Genomic DNA, 12872 nt, shown 5'->3' with positions numbered 1-12872 from the left:
GCTGTTTACCTCTGCTTTCAGTCTTTATGATATGCTACGCTAATGAGCTGCTGGCGCTAGCTTCATAATTAGCATACAGACATGAATTGATCTTCTAACTCTCAAAAGAAGAGAGGAAAGTAAACAAACGTATTTCACAGAATTGTCAAACTCCTTGAAAAGAGCATAAATAAAAGGTAGTTTGGGGGGGGGGGATGCTTCTGTGGTCCCATCTTTAATTTTTCAGACAGAGTAGTCAAGTATGTCTCCAACACTTTCTCCCTCTATTGTAGACAAACAACAACATAAATCACTTTCTTAATATTGCAGCTCTATCATACTGCAAAATAACTAAAACCTTCATCAAGGTAGGATGTATTACATGGCTGTTGTGTTAGACTGAATTAGTTTGAGCTAAGTGAACCGAACCAGCAACTATGAGTAGATATGTAATTGCAGAGGTGGGACCAAGTCTCAAGTCTTTGGACTCAAGTCCAGAGTCGAGTCCCAAGACCTAAACTTTGAGTTTGAGTCCTAAACAAGTCTTAATGGACTCCTCACCAAATGTCACGCCATTTATGTCTCCGTCTGTCATTTTTGTTTTCCGTTAGTTCTTCATGGTTCTCTTCTGCAACTTGATCGGATGGGTGTACCCTGTACAATGGGTGGCCATCAATTTCAGGTGTGTGTATGTGTACATTGCGTAGAGTGTGTTAGAGTGCATTGGTCCTCGTTTACATTCTCACGTTGGCATGCTGCCATTAGCATTTAATTAACAGTAGTTAGCACCGCCTCACAGAGCTGCTGGCATGTAGACTTATCATCTTGTTGTTCAACCCACTTCATTCCTCTGTGCTAAAAGTGTGTGTGCACGTATGCATTTGTGCGAGGCGAATATGTTTGCGTGGGCCACTGGCCAGACGGCGGGCCAAGTGGTGGCTCCCGGCGGACCGCGCCACTGAAACCAAATTAAAATTGGTCATTCGTCACGCGATAAATAGACCACTATAGTCACCTCTGCCGGGCAACACCAGCTAATCCCACGAGAGCACCCCGCTCTTGTTTTGAAAGGCGAGCTTCGCGGGTTGTGTTTCAAAGAGGAGATATTTAGGCCTCATTCTATTTTAATGGAGAGGTCTAAGATTCTCAAGAACCCCTTTAGGGTCCTCACGGCTGTCCTTGATGGTCCCACCTCTTGTACTGATACACTCATCATCTGGCATTTGAGATGGCCATTTCAATGGACGGACGCAGATACACTGACAGTTCGGACATGTGGACGAAGATAGAGCGAGCTGGACTGTCACACGAGCTGCAGTCCGACAGATGCACCGTTTTGTACTTTGTAGATGAAGTGGGTGAAAAATGGATGTGTAGAGTGGTGGGATTTCCCGTACGCCTATATGGTCTAACAGGGTTGACCCCTAAATTCGTAATTTAAACCGTGAACAACCCCAGCATGAACAAGAGCTTGGAAATCCATGTTGTGCGTGTTATTGATACAGGTGTTCAAGAGGAATCGGCTCAGCAACTATTGTAGACGTGATTTTGACAGAAGGCTAACTTTCATTGATCTTATTTATTATCTTTTAAGTCCTCTATTATTTGATATGTTATATCTGTGAGATACAATCCTTGTGTTTCAGGCACAGAAAGTCGATGTCAGGTCTGCTGCGTCCAAGTTTTGTCCTAAGCCTCTAAAAGAACACCGAATGACGTGGCTGCAAAACAGGTGTCCGTCTCCCCGGTTGGTTTTCGAAGCCATGCACTCACATGTCCGGTGGTGGTGGATGCTAACGAGGGAACATCGTTAAGACGACAAACGTAAACACTGTAGAACTCGAAAGTACACGAACATGCATGCTGTTCGAGGCATGCAAACGTCTCTGTTAAGTTTTAACAAGAGAAAACATTCTGTATGATGCAAAGAGAAGCATCGGAGAACCCTGTAAAACAGCTCAGTTTCGGGTGGTCTGGTCCCCTTGTGTGTTAATGTTTAACCTCTGAAACAGGGTGGTCCTGTCACTGTTCTGTTCACATTTGAGCAAGAAGCGCACACAGAAGTGGCAGTTAACAGTCTATTTTGAGTTCGTCGCAGTGGCAACTGACACATGCTGAGGATTTCAGGGTAGACCCCTCCCCCCCCAAAAGCCCAGCTCCAATGAATGAGAGGCTTGTCAGGACAGAGATGCAGTACAGGGTCAGAGGGCAGGGGACAGGTGGAAGTGGACGAGAGGAATTCACACATGCCTCAGACAACCAAGAAGACATTATGTCAGCCACCAGAGGCCTATTCAGACGGATGTAACTCTCATAGTCACGCATTTAAAGAAGGTATATTGAGCTTGTGCAGATTTGAAGTCTGCCTAGCAACTATTGTAGACAGCCTGTCTCTGTCAGTGAACTTTGAATTAACAATTTTATCACAATCATTACCTCAACGTCTTTGTGATCCAAAGTTAAGATAAGTGATCATTTCTTGAAAAAAATGGAAAACGCACATATTTACGGAAGCCCAGAGCGGCCATAGTTGCAATATTTTTTTTTTTTACAAGAAAACAAATGGTTCCTTACTCTATTATAACAAATCTCAAAATAAGATGTGTGTCAGCAGTGTTAAGAGTAGTTCATGTACAATCAAAATAAAAGTGCCTGTTTAGCTTAATTCAACCAAATTTGCATATCTCAGTGATTTGAATTGTACAACCAACCAGTGGGTGATCCAGGAATCAATGTAGGAAAACCACAGGTGTGACTTATAACCTTAACGAGGGCTCAGTTCCATTAAGTGTCCCAGTCAGACATTCCAGTCCTTAGTTTATTAATTACACCTGTGCTTTCCCTGCTATAGCACGTCAATACATCTGCTGTGGAAAAGGCCTATTTATAACATTGATACCCCCTGTCTGCTAATGCTAACTACAAATCAACTTTACATTTAAACACCGATACGATATTATTGCTTTAACGGGATGGATTTAAACATCATGCCTTTGGTGACATGTGACACAAACGCTCGTGGGTGTCCTCCGATGGCTGGGCTGCTCACGTGTGCGCGCACACACACACACACGCTCTTGTAAATCATTCAAAAGGGCAGATCAGCACCCTTACCATGATCAAAGCCATGACAACAGATGCACCATGGGACACAACTGAGAGTGGGTGACAACTGAGAGTGGGTGTCCTCCAATGTCTGGGCCGGTTGTGCGTGCACAAGTACACACACACACACACACACACACACACATCCTCTCTCGGTACTTATTTAAAATGGATGGTCAGCACTTTTACCATGATCAAAACCATGAGAAAAGATGCAGCCCATCAGGTGTGATAAATCCGCTCGATGTGAACAGATATTCATGAATTAGTAAGTGTATGTTTAAGTACTATTGTAAGAGCATCTTCTAACCCAGTGAAGGTATTTTTTGATGGGTGTTGCCTCTGCCGGGGTCACAGTGGGTGTGGTATCGTGGTCTGCTGACGTCAGTGGAGCCATAGCTACAGTTCAGCTGTCTGCTCTTGTGTTCTTTCTCTTTCTGTCATCTGTCTGTCTCTGAATAGCCCGTTCCGTTGGAGTACATGCTGTGCCAAGCGCTGCCATGCTGTCATGCAAAGAGTGTCCTCAGCCAGGGAAGCAGGGAAACAAAGGGAGTGAAAGGGTGAAGCACAACAGGAGGGGAAAACATACACACCACACCATGTGTCTTTGGTGGGCATGTTGAGCAATTGGAGCATGCAGGCAGAAGAAGCTTGCCAAGAGTTAGCCTGGGGGCCCGATGAAGACAGGAGTGATGGCTAAAATGGACGCCTTGTTAAAATACACTCATGCAGCCTCAAGTAGGTGGCAACCTGTAAGATAGGCTCTCATTTGCACACATACAAACTGAGAATAGAGACAGGGAGCGGTAGGAAAGGAGTGAGGAGAAAGCAGAGAAGCAGATATGGGAAAGGTACTGTCTTAAAACCAAACAAAAAAAATCGACTTAGTGGATAGATGTGATGAAAGGATAAACCACAAAGCAAACTAAATCCCAGATTTGTCGACACTTGTTTGATAGTACGTGTTCGCTGTTCGATGTATCATTGGGAGGCAGAAACAGCGATGGGTAAGATGAAAGAAAGAGAGCTGGAACCAACGTCCCCCGTCCACTCTTTATTTATACCCCCCCCAAAAGACAGCAGGGTAAGATTTCTGGCACCGATAACGCACGTCACGCTTGCTATTTCTGTCTGAGGAGCCACATAGCTGCCGCGAGGTGGGGTGACAGCCAGGGCTGAGGCATCATGGGGCAAGTGACTTCCGCACACCCGCCCCAGCCTTTTACATGATATTTCACGCTTTGGCCGCCTCTGCCAGACGAGAGTGCGTGTATGACCAAAGTGTGGCAGAGCACACCCGTGTGCTTTTGTGTACCGAAAAAATGTTTTATTTGGTGAGAAAACTGCCAGATATGTGCGATTGTGTAACTCAAGCTTTGGCGTTGGTGTGAAGCTGAGAGTGTGTTTCCTCACCTTCCACAGAGCAGGAGGTGTCGGAGGAGCCGGAGGTTGTTGATGCGATCTTATGAGGCTAGAAACACAGAGCATGGAAAGTCATCCCTCATGCTACAGAATCAGTGTGTGCGCACTGCACACTGGATATCCTGGTGACGACGAACCAACACTGTGCCTCATTAATGTACTTCACAGCATATTCAGTGGGACAAATGTTTTTTTAGAAATATATAATTAAAGCTACATAATCCAAGCACCGTGTCATATACATGCCTCAGAAACCTCTCTTTTTTAAGGGGACAATCTGTGAATCGGCACGTTTTTTATCACACAGTTGCTCGGGTATGTTTGAACCAGTTGGTGTGTTGAAGTTGGTCGACAGTTAGCTAATTTGCAACAGCGACCGACACCGCTTGAGCCGCCGTCGCACTGGCATGTAGGGAGCTAGCGATATCAGATATCCATAGGCTTGACATGCAGTAAATCATCAACACCCTGAAATATGAGCCATCGTCAATTGAACAATGCAATGCGGCAATGGAGAGACTCAAGAGTCTGTCTGTCAAAGCACTGTCATATTTATTAACAAGAAAGAAAAAAAATACATTAAAGGCATATCATAGTTGTTTGTCACAGCTGTTATTTGAACATCTTAAATATATTACTTTGACAATATGATAGAGTAAAACACACTGTTGTTGTTGACGGTTAGCAGATGGCTGCTGGGAGCAGAGTTGCGACTTAATCTACTCCTCCTGGTTGCCAGGTTGAATTTGATTCAACCTGGCAACCATGAAGATTGAACACAGGAGCATGCACCCTCAAACTAGGGCTGCATGCAAAATCTCATTATACAGAAAACACCTGAAATTGAATCCAAAAGAAGAGGATAAAAAGGGGGGGGGGGACTGCAACTAAGCAATACGTTGATGTGTTGGTAAGGGTTTCAGCACAGACGAAGCAAAAAGCCATAGCAACACTGGAGAATGTTGTGGATGTTTTTTTTTTTATCTTACGCCTTTCTTCAACTCTCTTAAAGCACTTTGTTTCACAGAAAAGTCTTTGATATTTACAGAGAGAGGTGGGTTTTCCTGGAGGAAAGGATCACATAATCACGGTCTCAGTCTGAAGAGAATAGGAGATGAGAGGCCGGTGCTTCAGAGCGGGGCTAGCTGTTCTGGTCATGGGGCTAGGGGGGCGAGTCCGAGGGTTTGGGGGACTGTAGATGGGGCCTGACGGGGTGGTGATGATGGCAGAAGGGGTGCGGCCGGCCCACCTGGAAGGAGGCCGCTGGTTGGCCGGTCGTGCAGGACGAGAGAAGCTCCTCTTAAGATCGTCTGGAGACAGCTGGGCCGGGTTTACCTGAACAGAGACATAGCGGGACACACTTGTCAGCATCAACACAAGTTGCGTTGGTTGGTAAGGCAAGGCAAGGCAAGTTTATTTGTATGGCACATTTCAACAACAAGGTAATTCAAAGTGCTTCACATGAAACCATTAAAAGCATAAAGGCAAAAGTAAAGGAGATTTACATTACGCTGTACTCAATCAACCATACACTGCCGCAATTCTGCAACGACTCACACACAAACCACGTCTGGAAAAGATCTCTGCCGATCTGCGTTTTATAGTGTACGCCTTGCACGAACTCGGTCCCGAAGGAAATGGCGATATATTGTGCAGTTCTTTTCTTCACATGAAACCATTAAAAGCATAAAGGCAAAAGTAAAGGAGATTTAATCGATGTCTCCCTGAGACATTACGCTGCACGCAATCAACCATACACTGCCGCAGTTCTGCAATTACTCGCACACAAACCACGTCTGGAAAAGATCTCTGCCGATCTGCGTTTTATAGTGTACGCCTTGCATGAACTCGGCCCCTGGAGGAAATGGTGATATATTGTGCAGTCCTTTTACCTGTTCTTCACATGAAACCATCAAAAGCATAAAGGCAAAAGTAAAGGAGATTTACATTACGCTATACTCGATCAACCATACACGGCGGTAGCAAATAAGGCGCATGTATTGTTCTTGTTTTTGGTTATGATGTCAGAGAAGAATGACTGCCTTGCATTTCTAAGTTCCAAATTATAATTGCGAAGTCTCTCTTCATAGATGTCACAGTGAACCTGGAGATTAGTTTTTCCCCACCTGCGCTCAGCTTTCCGACACTCTCGTTTCTCTATTTTGACCAGCGTAGCATTTCTCCAAGGAGATCTTTGCTTACCCGAGACAACCTTCACTTTAGTGGGTGCAATGGCATCAATAATATTTTTAACTTTAAAATTGAAGCCATCTACAAGCTCATTGACTGAGAGGCAAGAGAGGGCTGGTGTGGAGGAGAACTTCTGAATAAATAGTTCACTGCTGTTTTCAGAGATGTAACGCTTTGTCACAACCTTGGTTTGGACATTTGTGTGCAAGGTGATTGCACTCTCAAAGAAAACACAGAAATGATCAGAGAGTGCAACATCAGTCACAGCAACCTTGGAAATGTTTACACCTTTGGTGATGATTAAGTCCAGAGTGTGCCCCCTGTTGTGGGTGGGTCCTGTCACATGCTGAGTCAGATCATAGTTATCAAGGACACCACATAGTTCTATAGACTCTCTGTCCTGGGGATTACCAACATGGATATTAAAGTCACCAACAATAACAACACAGTCAAAATCAATACAGATTACAGACAGCAGTTCAGTAAACTCATCAAAGAAGGTTGCACAGTATTTCGGCGGTCTGTAAATGTTTAGGAATAAAGCTTGAGTGGAATTCAGAGCCACATATTCAAAAGAACCAAAATGACAAAAGGACATCTGCTTGCATTGAAGAGAATCATTAAATAAAACAGCAACTCCACCTCCTTTCTTATGTGCTCTTGTTTCACTCTTGAAACTGAAGTTGTGAGGTGTTGATTCAATAACAACAGCTGCACTGTTCTCTTGATTTAACCAAGTTTCAGTTAAAAACAAAATGTCCAGTTTGTGCCTAACAATAAAATCATTGATTAAAAATGTTTTTCCTGACAGAGACCTGACATTTAATAATGCTAAGTTTAATGTGGTTAAAGCTTTCTTTGCCCAATTCATTTGGACAGGCTGACGAGGAATGTATGCTAAATTTGATAAGTTTGCAGGTTTACTATTGTTTCTTCGCAGCCTCACCTTTCTTTTTCTATAAACTTGCAAGACAGGAATTGAAACGCAGTACTGGTAAGCTAAACGTACCCGAATAAAGAAGCGGAAACAACACCTACCTGTTGTGGATGCTGTCTGTAAGCTGTGTGTCCTGCTCTGGGACTGGAGCTGTACTCGTGTTGGATCTCCAGCATGTCCAGCAGCTCAATAAGTCCTTCATCCCTCACTCGGCCACAACCTGCCGACTCCTGTCCCGCTAACCCACCCCTCTGGATCTTCTGAGCTCCAGAGGAAGCACTTAAGACCCTGTAGTCCATTTTGGGCTCCACATGTTGGGATGTAGGCTTCCTTGCTCTCTCTCCTTGAGCCAATCCTCCATCTTTGTCTGCCCCGCTGTTAGCCCTGGGTCTTATCTTTGGGCTCCCAGCCACCTGTGATCTCCTCTGGGACTGCTGGGGACCCCGCTGGGACCCTTTTGAACCACTATAGGCTCCTCTGTGATCCTTGTGGTTCTGTCTACCAGAGTCTGATGCTAACCCCCACTCTTGGCCGGGCTCTATCTCTGCTGTCAGCACGTCGGAATCTGCTTGGCATTTCTGGGTAGGCACGCGCACGGGCGCCTTGCCGGCGACTGCAGTGGCTCCCAGAGCTCTGCGCTGACAGCCCGGGGTGGGGCACTTTGGCTCCGGTGCCTGCCCCTGATGCGTCACCACCCCCGATTCGGTGAGCATTTTGCCCTCGTTTTCCTGAAGCATGGCTCCAAACTTCCTGAGGACAGAGGGGCTGCCGCACTTCCTATCTCCCAGCACGCCCGGACCGAAGGTCTTCCTGTCCAGGGCAGGAGGTTCGGCTGTTGCGATTGGCAGCTGTGAGCGCGGTTGTACAGCAGAAGCATCCCTTTGTCCGAGAGGGGGCTTGGCACCTGTGTTCTCTTTGTTGGGGGAGCTCTTCATGTGGGACACTTGGTTCTTCCTGTTTTCAGTCTGTTCGAAACTGGCCAAAGGCTGCTCTTCACCGAGCCTGAAACAAACAGAAATAAGATTAACAGGTGTTTCAACTCGCATCATCATGCAAACGGGGTTCTTGAATATGGCTCCAGTGCACTTACCTTTCATTTCCAGAGCTTTTTCTGATCTCTGTTGCTGGGTTCACCTTGATTGTGTCACTGAAGCGCTGAGAGAGATGGGAGATATACATATATATATATGTTAAAATCAACCTCCATCTGCTATATTTACAAGCTTTAAAGCTGACCCTTGATCATCACTCGATAAAGCACTGCTAAAACTACTTTACTGTACTTTAACGGCTTTTCACGTGGAACAGGAAACAGTTTAACGTCTTGTCTTTCTTCCCGACTGCTTTGTCAGGAGTCGGTGAAAGTATGTGAAACTAACTCCTATCTGGCAGTCTGTCTGTGTAAGCAGACTGGAAGGAACCAGCTAACTGTAACCCATATGTTCCTGACTGAACCCCAGCTTTGACTCGTATCATATCCACATATCTGGTTTCCTCAAGATGTGCAGAGGCCAAGATAATGAGACACAAGAAAACGAAACGACATGATCTGCCTTCACTTACCACGTGGCGAGCTCTATTGTTCTTTGGGCTCATTTGCTGCCCCTGCCCCAAATAATCCTGCAACAAGTCGCCGATCTCCGAGTTGGCGTGGCAGTACCCGTAGCCATTCTGCTGACTCACAGGGTAGCTGTACCCACTGGGGCTATAGTTACAGCCGTTACTATAGTGATGCGGCACAGTTATAGCTCCAGGGTGATTCTTGGTGTGATGCCCTAGGCCGCACTCCAGCTCGCCGCCATTCTTCTGGTTGTCAGCAGTGACATCGTTTGCTCCTCTGCGGGCCTGAACGTCATTGTACAACTGAAAAAATGGAAACGGAAGAAAACATGAACAACCTCCTACGTGCTCATGTTGTACACAACTACACGCAAAAAAACAACTGGGTTTACACAACAGACACGTCTTATAATTATCACAAAATCGTGACATGGATTATATTTATAATCAGCACGTTATTCCACTCTGCAGCACCATCTGCTTCCCGTCGCAACCCTCCATACTCCTTTCGTATCCACTTTCAGACTGTGTGTGTGTGTGTGTGTGTGTGTTCAGCAAGTCTGTCGGCACATCACAGTTTAATTATCTTGTTAACATTTGTCCGTATCATTGCTCCAACAAGGCCATGAGGTTGAGTCAGTTGGTGTGCTGCCAACAGTTTATTATGGTGCGCGCGCACACACACACACACACACACACCAATTAACACACACTCAAGGGACTACGGAAGCACTTCCTAACCTGGAAACAAAACTATTAGCATATTTGATTCAACCACATGTGGATCATAGTTAAACTAAAACTCCTAAATAAGTCTTAGAGATTCTATGATGCTGAATTTCTTTATCTTTCTTGTAAAAACCTGAAGTACTCCATTCTACAGTTCAAGGTGTATAAAACAAGTAGCTGCTGAATGTAACCCCTATATTTCTACATCATTAAGTGTAGTATTGTACAGAAGACATCAATAAGAGGAGACTGTTGATGATACTGATACTTAAAACACTGGTTTGCTCCTCAAATCCCATTTTCACACATTATGAAGTCCAATGTTCATTCACTGACACACACTGTCAACGAATCCACATGAAGTCCACACTGCACAGACCGAGGTATGGAATATATGATGCATTAACGAGAGTAAAATAATGTGTTCTCAGGGCAAACGGCAGCTTGAAATCACCTTTTTTTGGAGATGAACTTAGTCAGGTCTCTGAAGGATTTAAAACTGTTTTTATGGGACATCTTACCTCTTCGATTTTTCTCTGGATGTCCTGCAGCTGGTCCTCCCACTCCTGCATCTCTGAGTCAAAGTTGTCCATCAGCTCGGGCCTCTCCTTCCCCCAGGCCCGGCCACTGTGTTCCAGCCCACGCTCCAGATCAATGGCTGCCATGACGCCGGCCGGTCAATACCCCGAGGCCTCTTTAAATGGCAATTTCCCCTTTCTCCTGTTCCACTTTCCTGTCAGAGGTCACAGAGGGTTGGAGGGATCGATGGCCTGGAAACCCTATGAAGACGGGAGGAAAAAAAAGAGGATGGAATACTTATTTCTCTGTGTTTCTGTGTCATTTAGCCCAACTGAGGCTAAATTACAGCAAGTGAAACCTATATAATCCCATTACATTTCAGTCATTTCTACTCGTCTCTACTTATTTAATTACTTGTATTGTTGGACACTTTCCTCCCTCACAAAGGTCAGACATTTGCGGCCCTGTCCTTTCAAGTTCTTAAAAAAAATCACAGGCATGTAAGCCTACCAATACAACACGTGAGGACAAGAGTGTGTTCTTGGTCACTTTGACATCCAGTCTGCCTCTGTGCGCCTCATCACATGGGGGAAAAGAAACTTACAGTAAGTGTCTCAAATGAAGGGTTCAGCATCAAAATGTCCACTGTGCTGTGTTGTATCTCAGATGCATTCATTTGCCCTCAGATGGATCCCCAAACACTGTAATAGTGTGCTGGTCAACATTCATGAATCACATGGTGGCGTTGAGTCCCAATGGGAGCACTAATAGCCTCATTATTTTTGCAGCCCCTTGCTTTGTTGTCGTCGTCGTTGCGTCATTAAATATGACAAGGAGCCTTGTCGAAAGTGCACGAATGTACCAGCCACTTCCCTCCCACTTGTGATGCAAGAGCAGAGAGATATTAATAATCTTGTAACTATGCATAGTAAACTGGCTGCATGGCCTGTGCGCATGGGTGAGGGACGGAGAGAAAGAGGGAATGTACGTCAGAGACTAAATCAAAACATAGAAAAATGACAGCCCAAGATAATAGAAATAAATGACTTCAACATAAATGAAGAATAATACAATTTAAATGAAAAGAAATCCTCACAAGACAACATGACAAAAGAGAAGTCAGGCAACTGCAGGGTTTGCCATTCATGCAGTCTAAATTGTATTCATATTTTGGATACAATTAGTTTTATACAATTCATTTAAAATTGCATCGTTCCACATGGCACTAAACCAGAATACATTTGAATTACAGTCATTTCAACTGTTCTTACCTCTCTCAATATAAACGTTCCACTGTTCACTGCTCCAGTATAAATCCTCAGCCTGCTCTGAGTTCCTGCGCTGTGCGCTCCGGCCTCTCTGACGGATTCACTCCGCTCTGTGCCTAATTGTCAAGTCCCCTCTCTCCGGTGCTTGCCTCTTTGCTTTTCCTCCTCTGTGTTACGTAAACCCCCGCTGACTGTATTTAAAGGGCCCCCAAGTTCTTCTAGTTACCCCTTCGGTGTCGGGGTTAAGTCCGGAATTTATTCCACCATTTGAAGTCTCGATGGGACAACTGTCATCACCGGCATCCTGGCTATAGTTACTGGGGGCTCACGGAGCGAGGGAAAGTGTTTACATAGCTATTTCAGCTGCTGGAATCTCTCAGCCAATGGGCTTCTCTGTTGCCACTCTGCTTTGGGATGCTTGGGCAGATTTTGTCTTGTGACCATGCCCCACTGCAAATCATTTATTCCAAGGGATGCCAAATGGGTGTGTGTGACAGGGTGAGTAATGATGTGTCATAGTCAGTAATATCTGTATTATAGGTATAGTCACTAAAGGGAAACTGCAAGGTGGATGCCTGGCATGATTGGAACATGTTGTACTTGTAAGTCATTAAATGTCACATGGGCTCTGCAATTTCGATGTTATACAACATTTCCTGGCATATTGTTGCTTCAAAAGAGGCAAAATGTGTGAAATCTCCTGTGTGTGCGTGTTCTTGACTCATCCCGCCGCAGTGACGTCCAAAGACAGTTGCTACCGTTCATCTGACACGTCATCAATTACTAATCGGTGTTCCTGCAGGGACTTTTTGGGGGGGGGCCTCCCTCGGACAAGATCTGACATTTGGCTCTCAATGTGATCGTCCGAATTCCTTCCAGTTTAAAGCCCCGGGATCATCACCGTTATTCCTCCACCTGTTATGTTCCCTAATAAGTGACAAATACTTCGGGAGTTAAGGAGAGGGGACACAAACAAACTGTACCCTTACTTTACCGAAGAAGAAGTGACTGCTTTCATAACCTGTTACCGGATAAATGAGGCTATGTTTAGTAACAAGGTTAAACCAGGACACTAAAGGGTGAGGCACGGTGTTTTGGTTTTCTCCCTTACAGCCTTGTGATCGCTAAGCTTGATGTAAGCAATGCTAAACCCTATATGCCCT

General features: G+C 45.1%; 1 protein-coding gene across 1 annotated transcript; it reads right to left on the bottom strand.

Moving 5' to 3' along the window:
• Positions 1-5020: 5020 nt before the first annotated feature.
• Positions 5021-11991, bottom strand: LOC306792971 (uncharacterized protein). Its single transcript, XM_079290367.1, has 6 exons — positions 11713-11991; positions 10444-10701; positions 9197-9496; positions 8724-8788; positions 7735-8635; positions 5021-5841 (listed from the first exon to the last, which is right to left on the bottom strand). Exons 2-6 carry the CDS (start codon positions 10585-10587, stop codon positions 5584-5586), a joined length of 1668 nt encoding a protein of 555 aa, XP_079146493.1. The 5' UTR covers positions 10588-10701; positions 11713-11991; the 3' UTR covers positions 5021-5583.
• Between the last annotated feature and the right edge of the window lie 881 nt (positions 11992-12872).

This window comes from Melanostigma gelatinosum (assembly GCF_949748355.1).
Source record: "Melanostigma gelatinosum genome assembly, chromosome: 19".
Classification (NCBI taxonomy): Eukaryota; Metazoa; Chordata; class Actinopteri; order Perciformes; family Zoarcidae; genus Melanostigma; species Melanostigma gelatinosum.
This window is presented reverse-complemented; position numbering and strand designations above follow the sequence as displayed.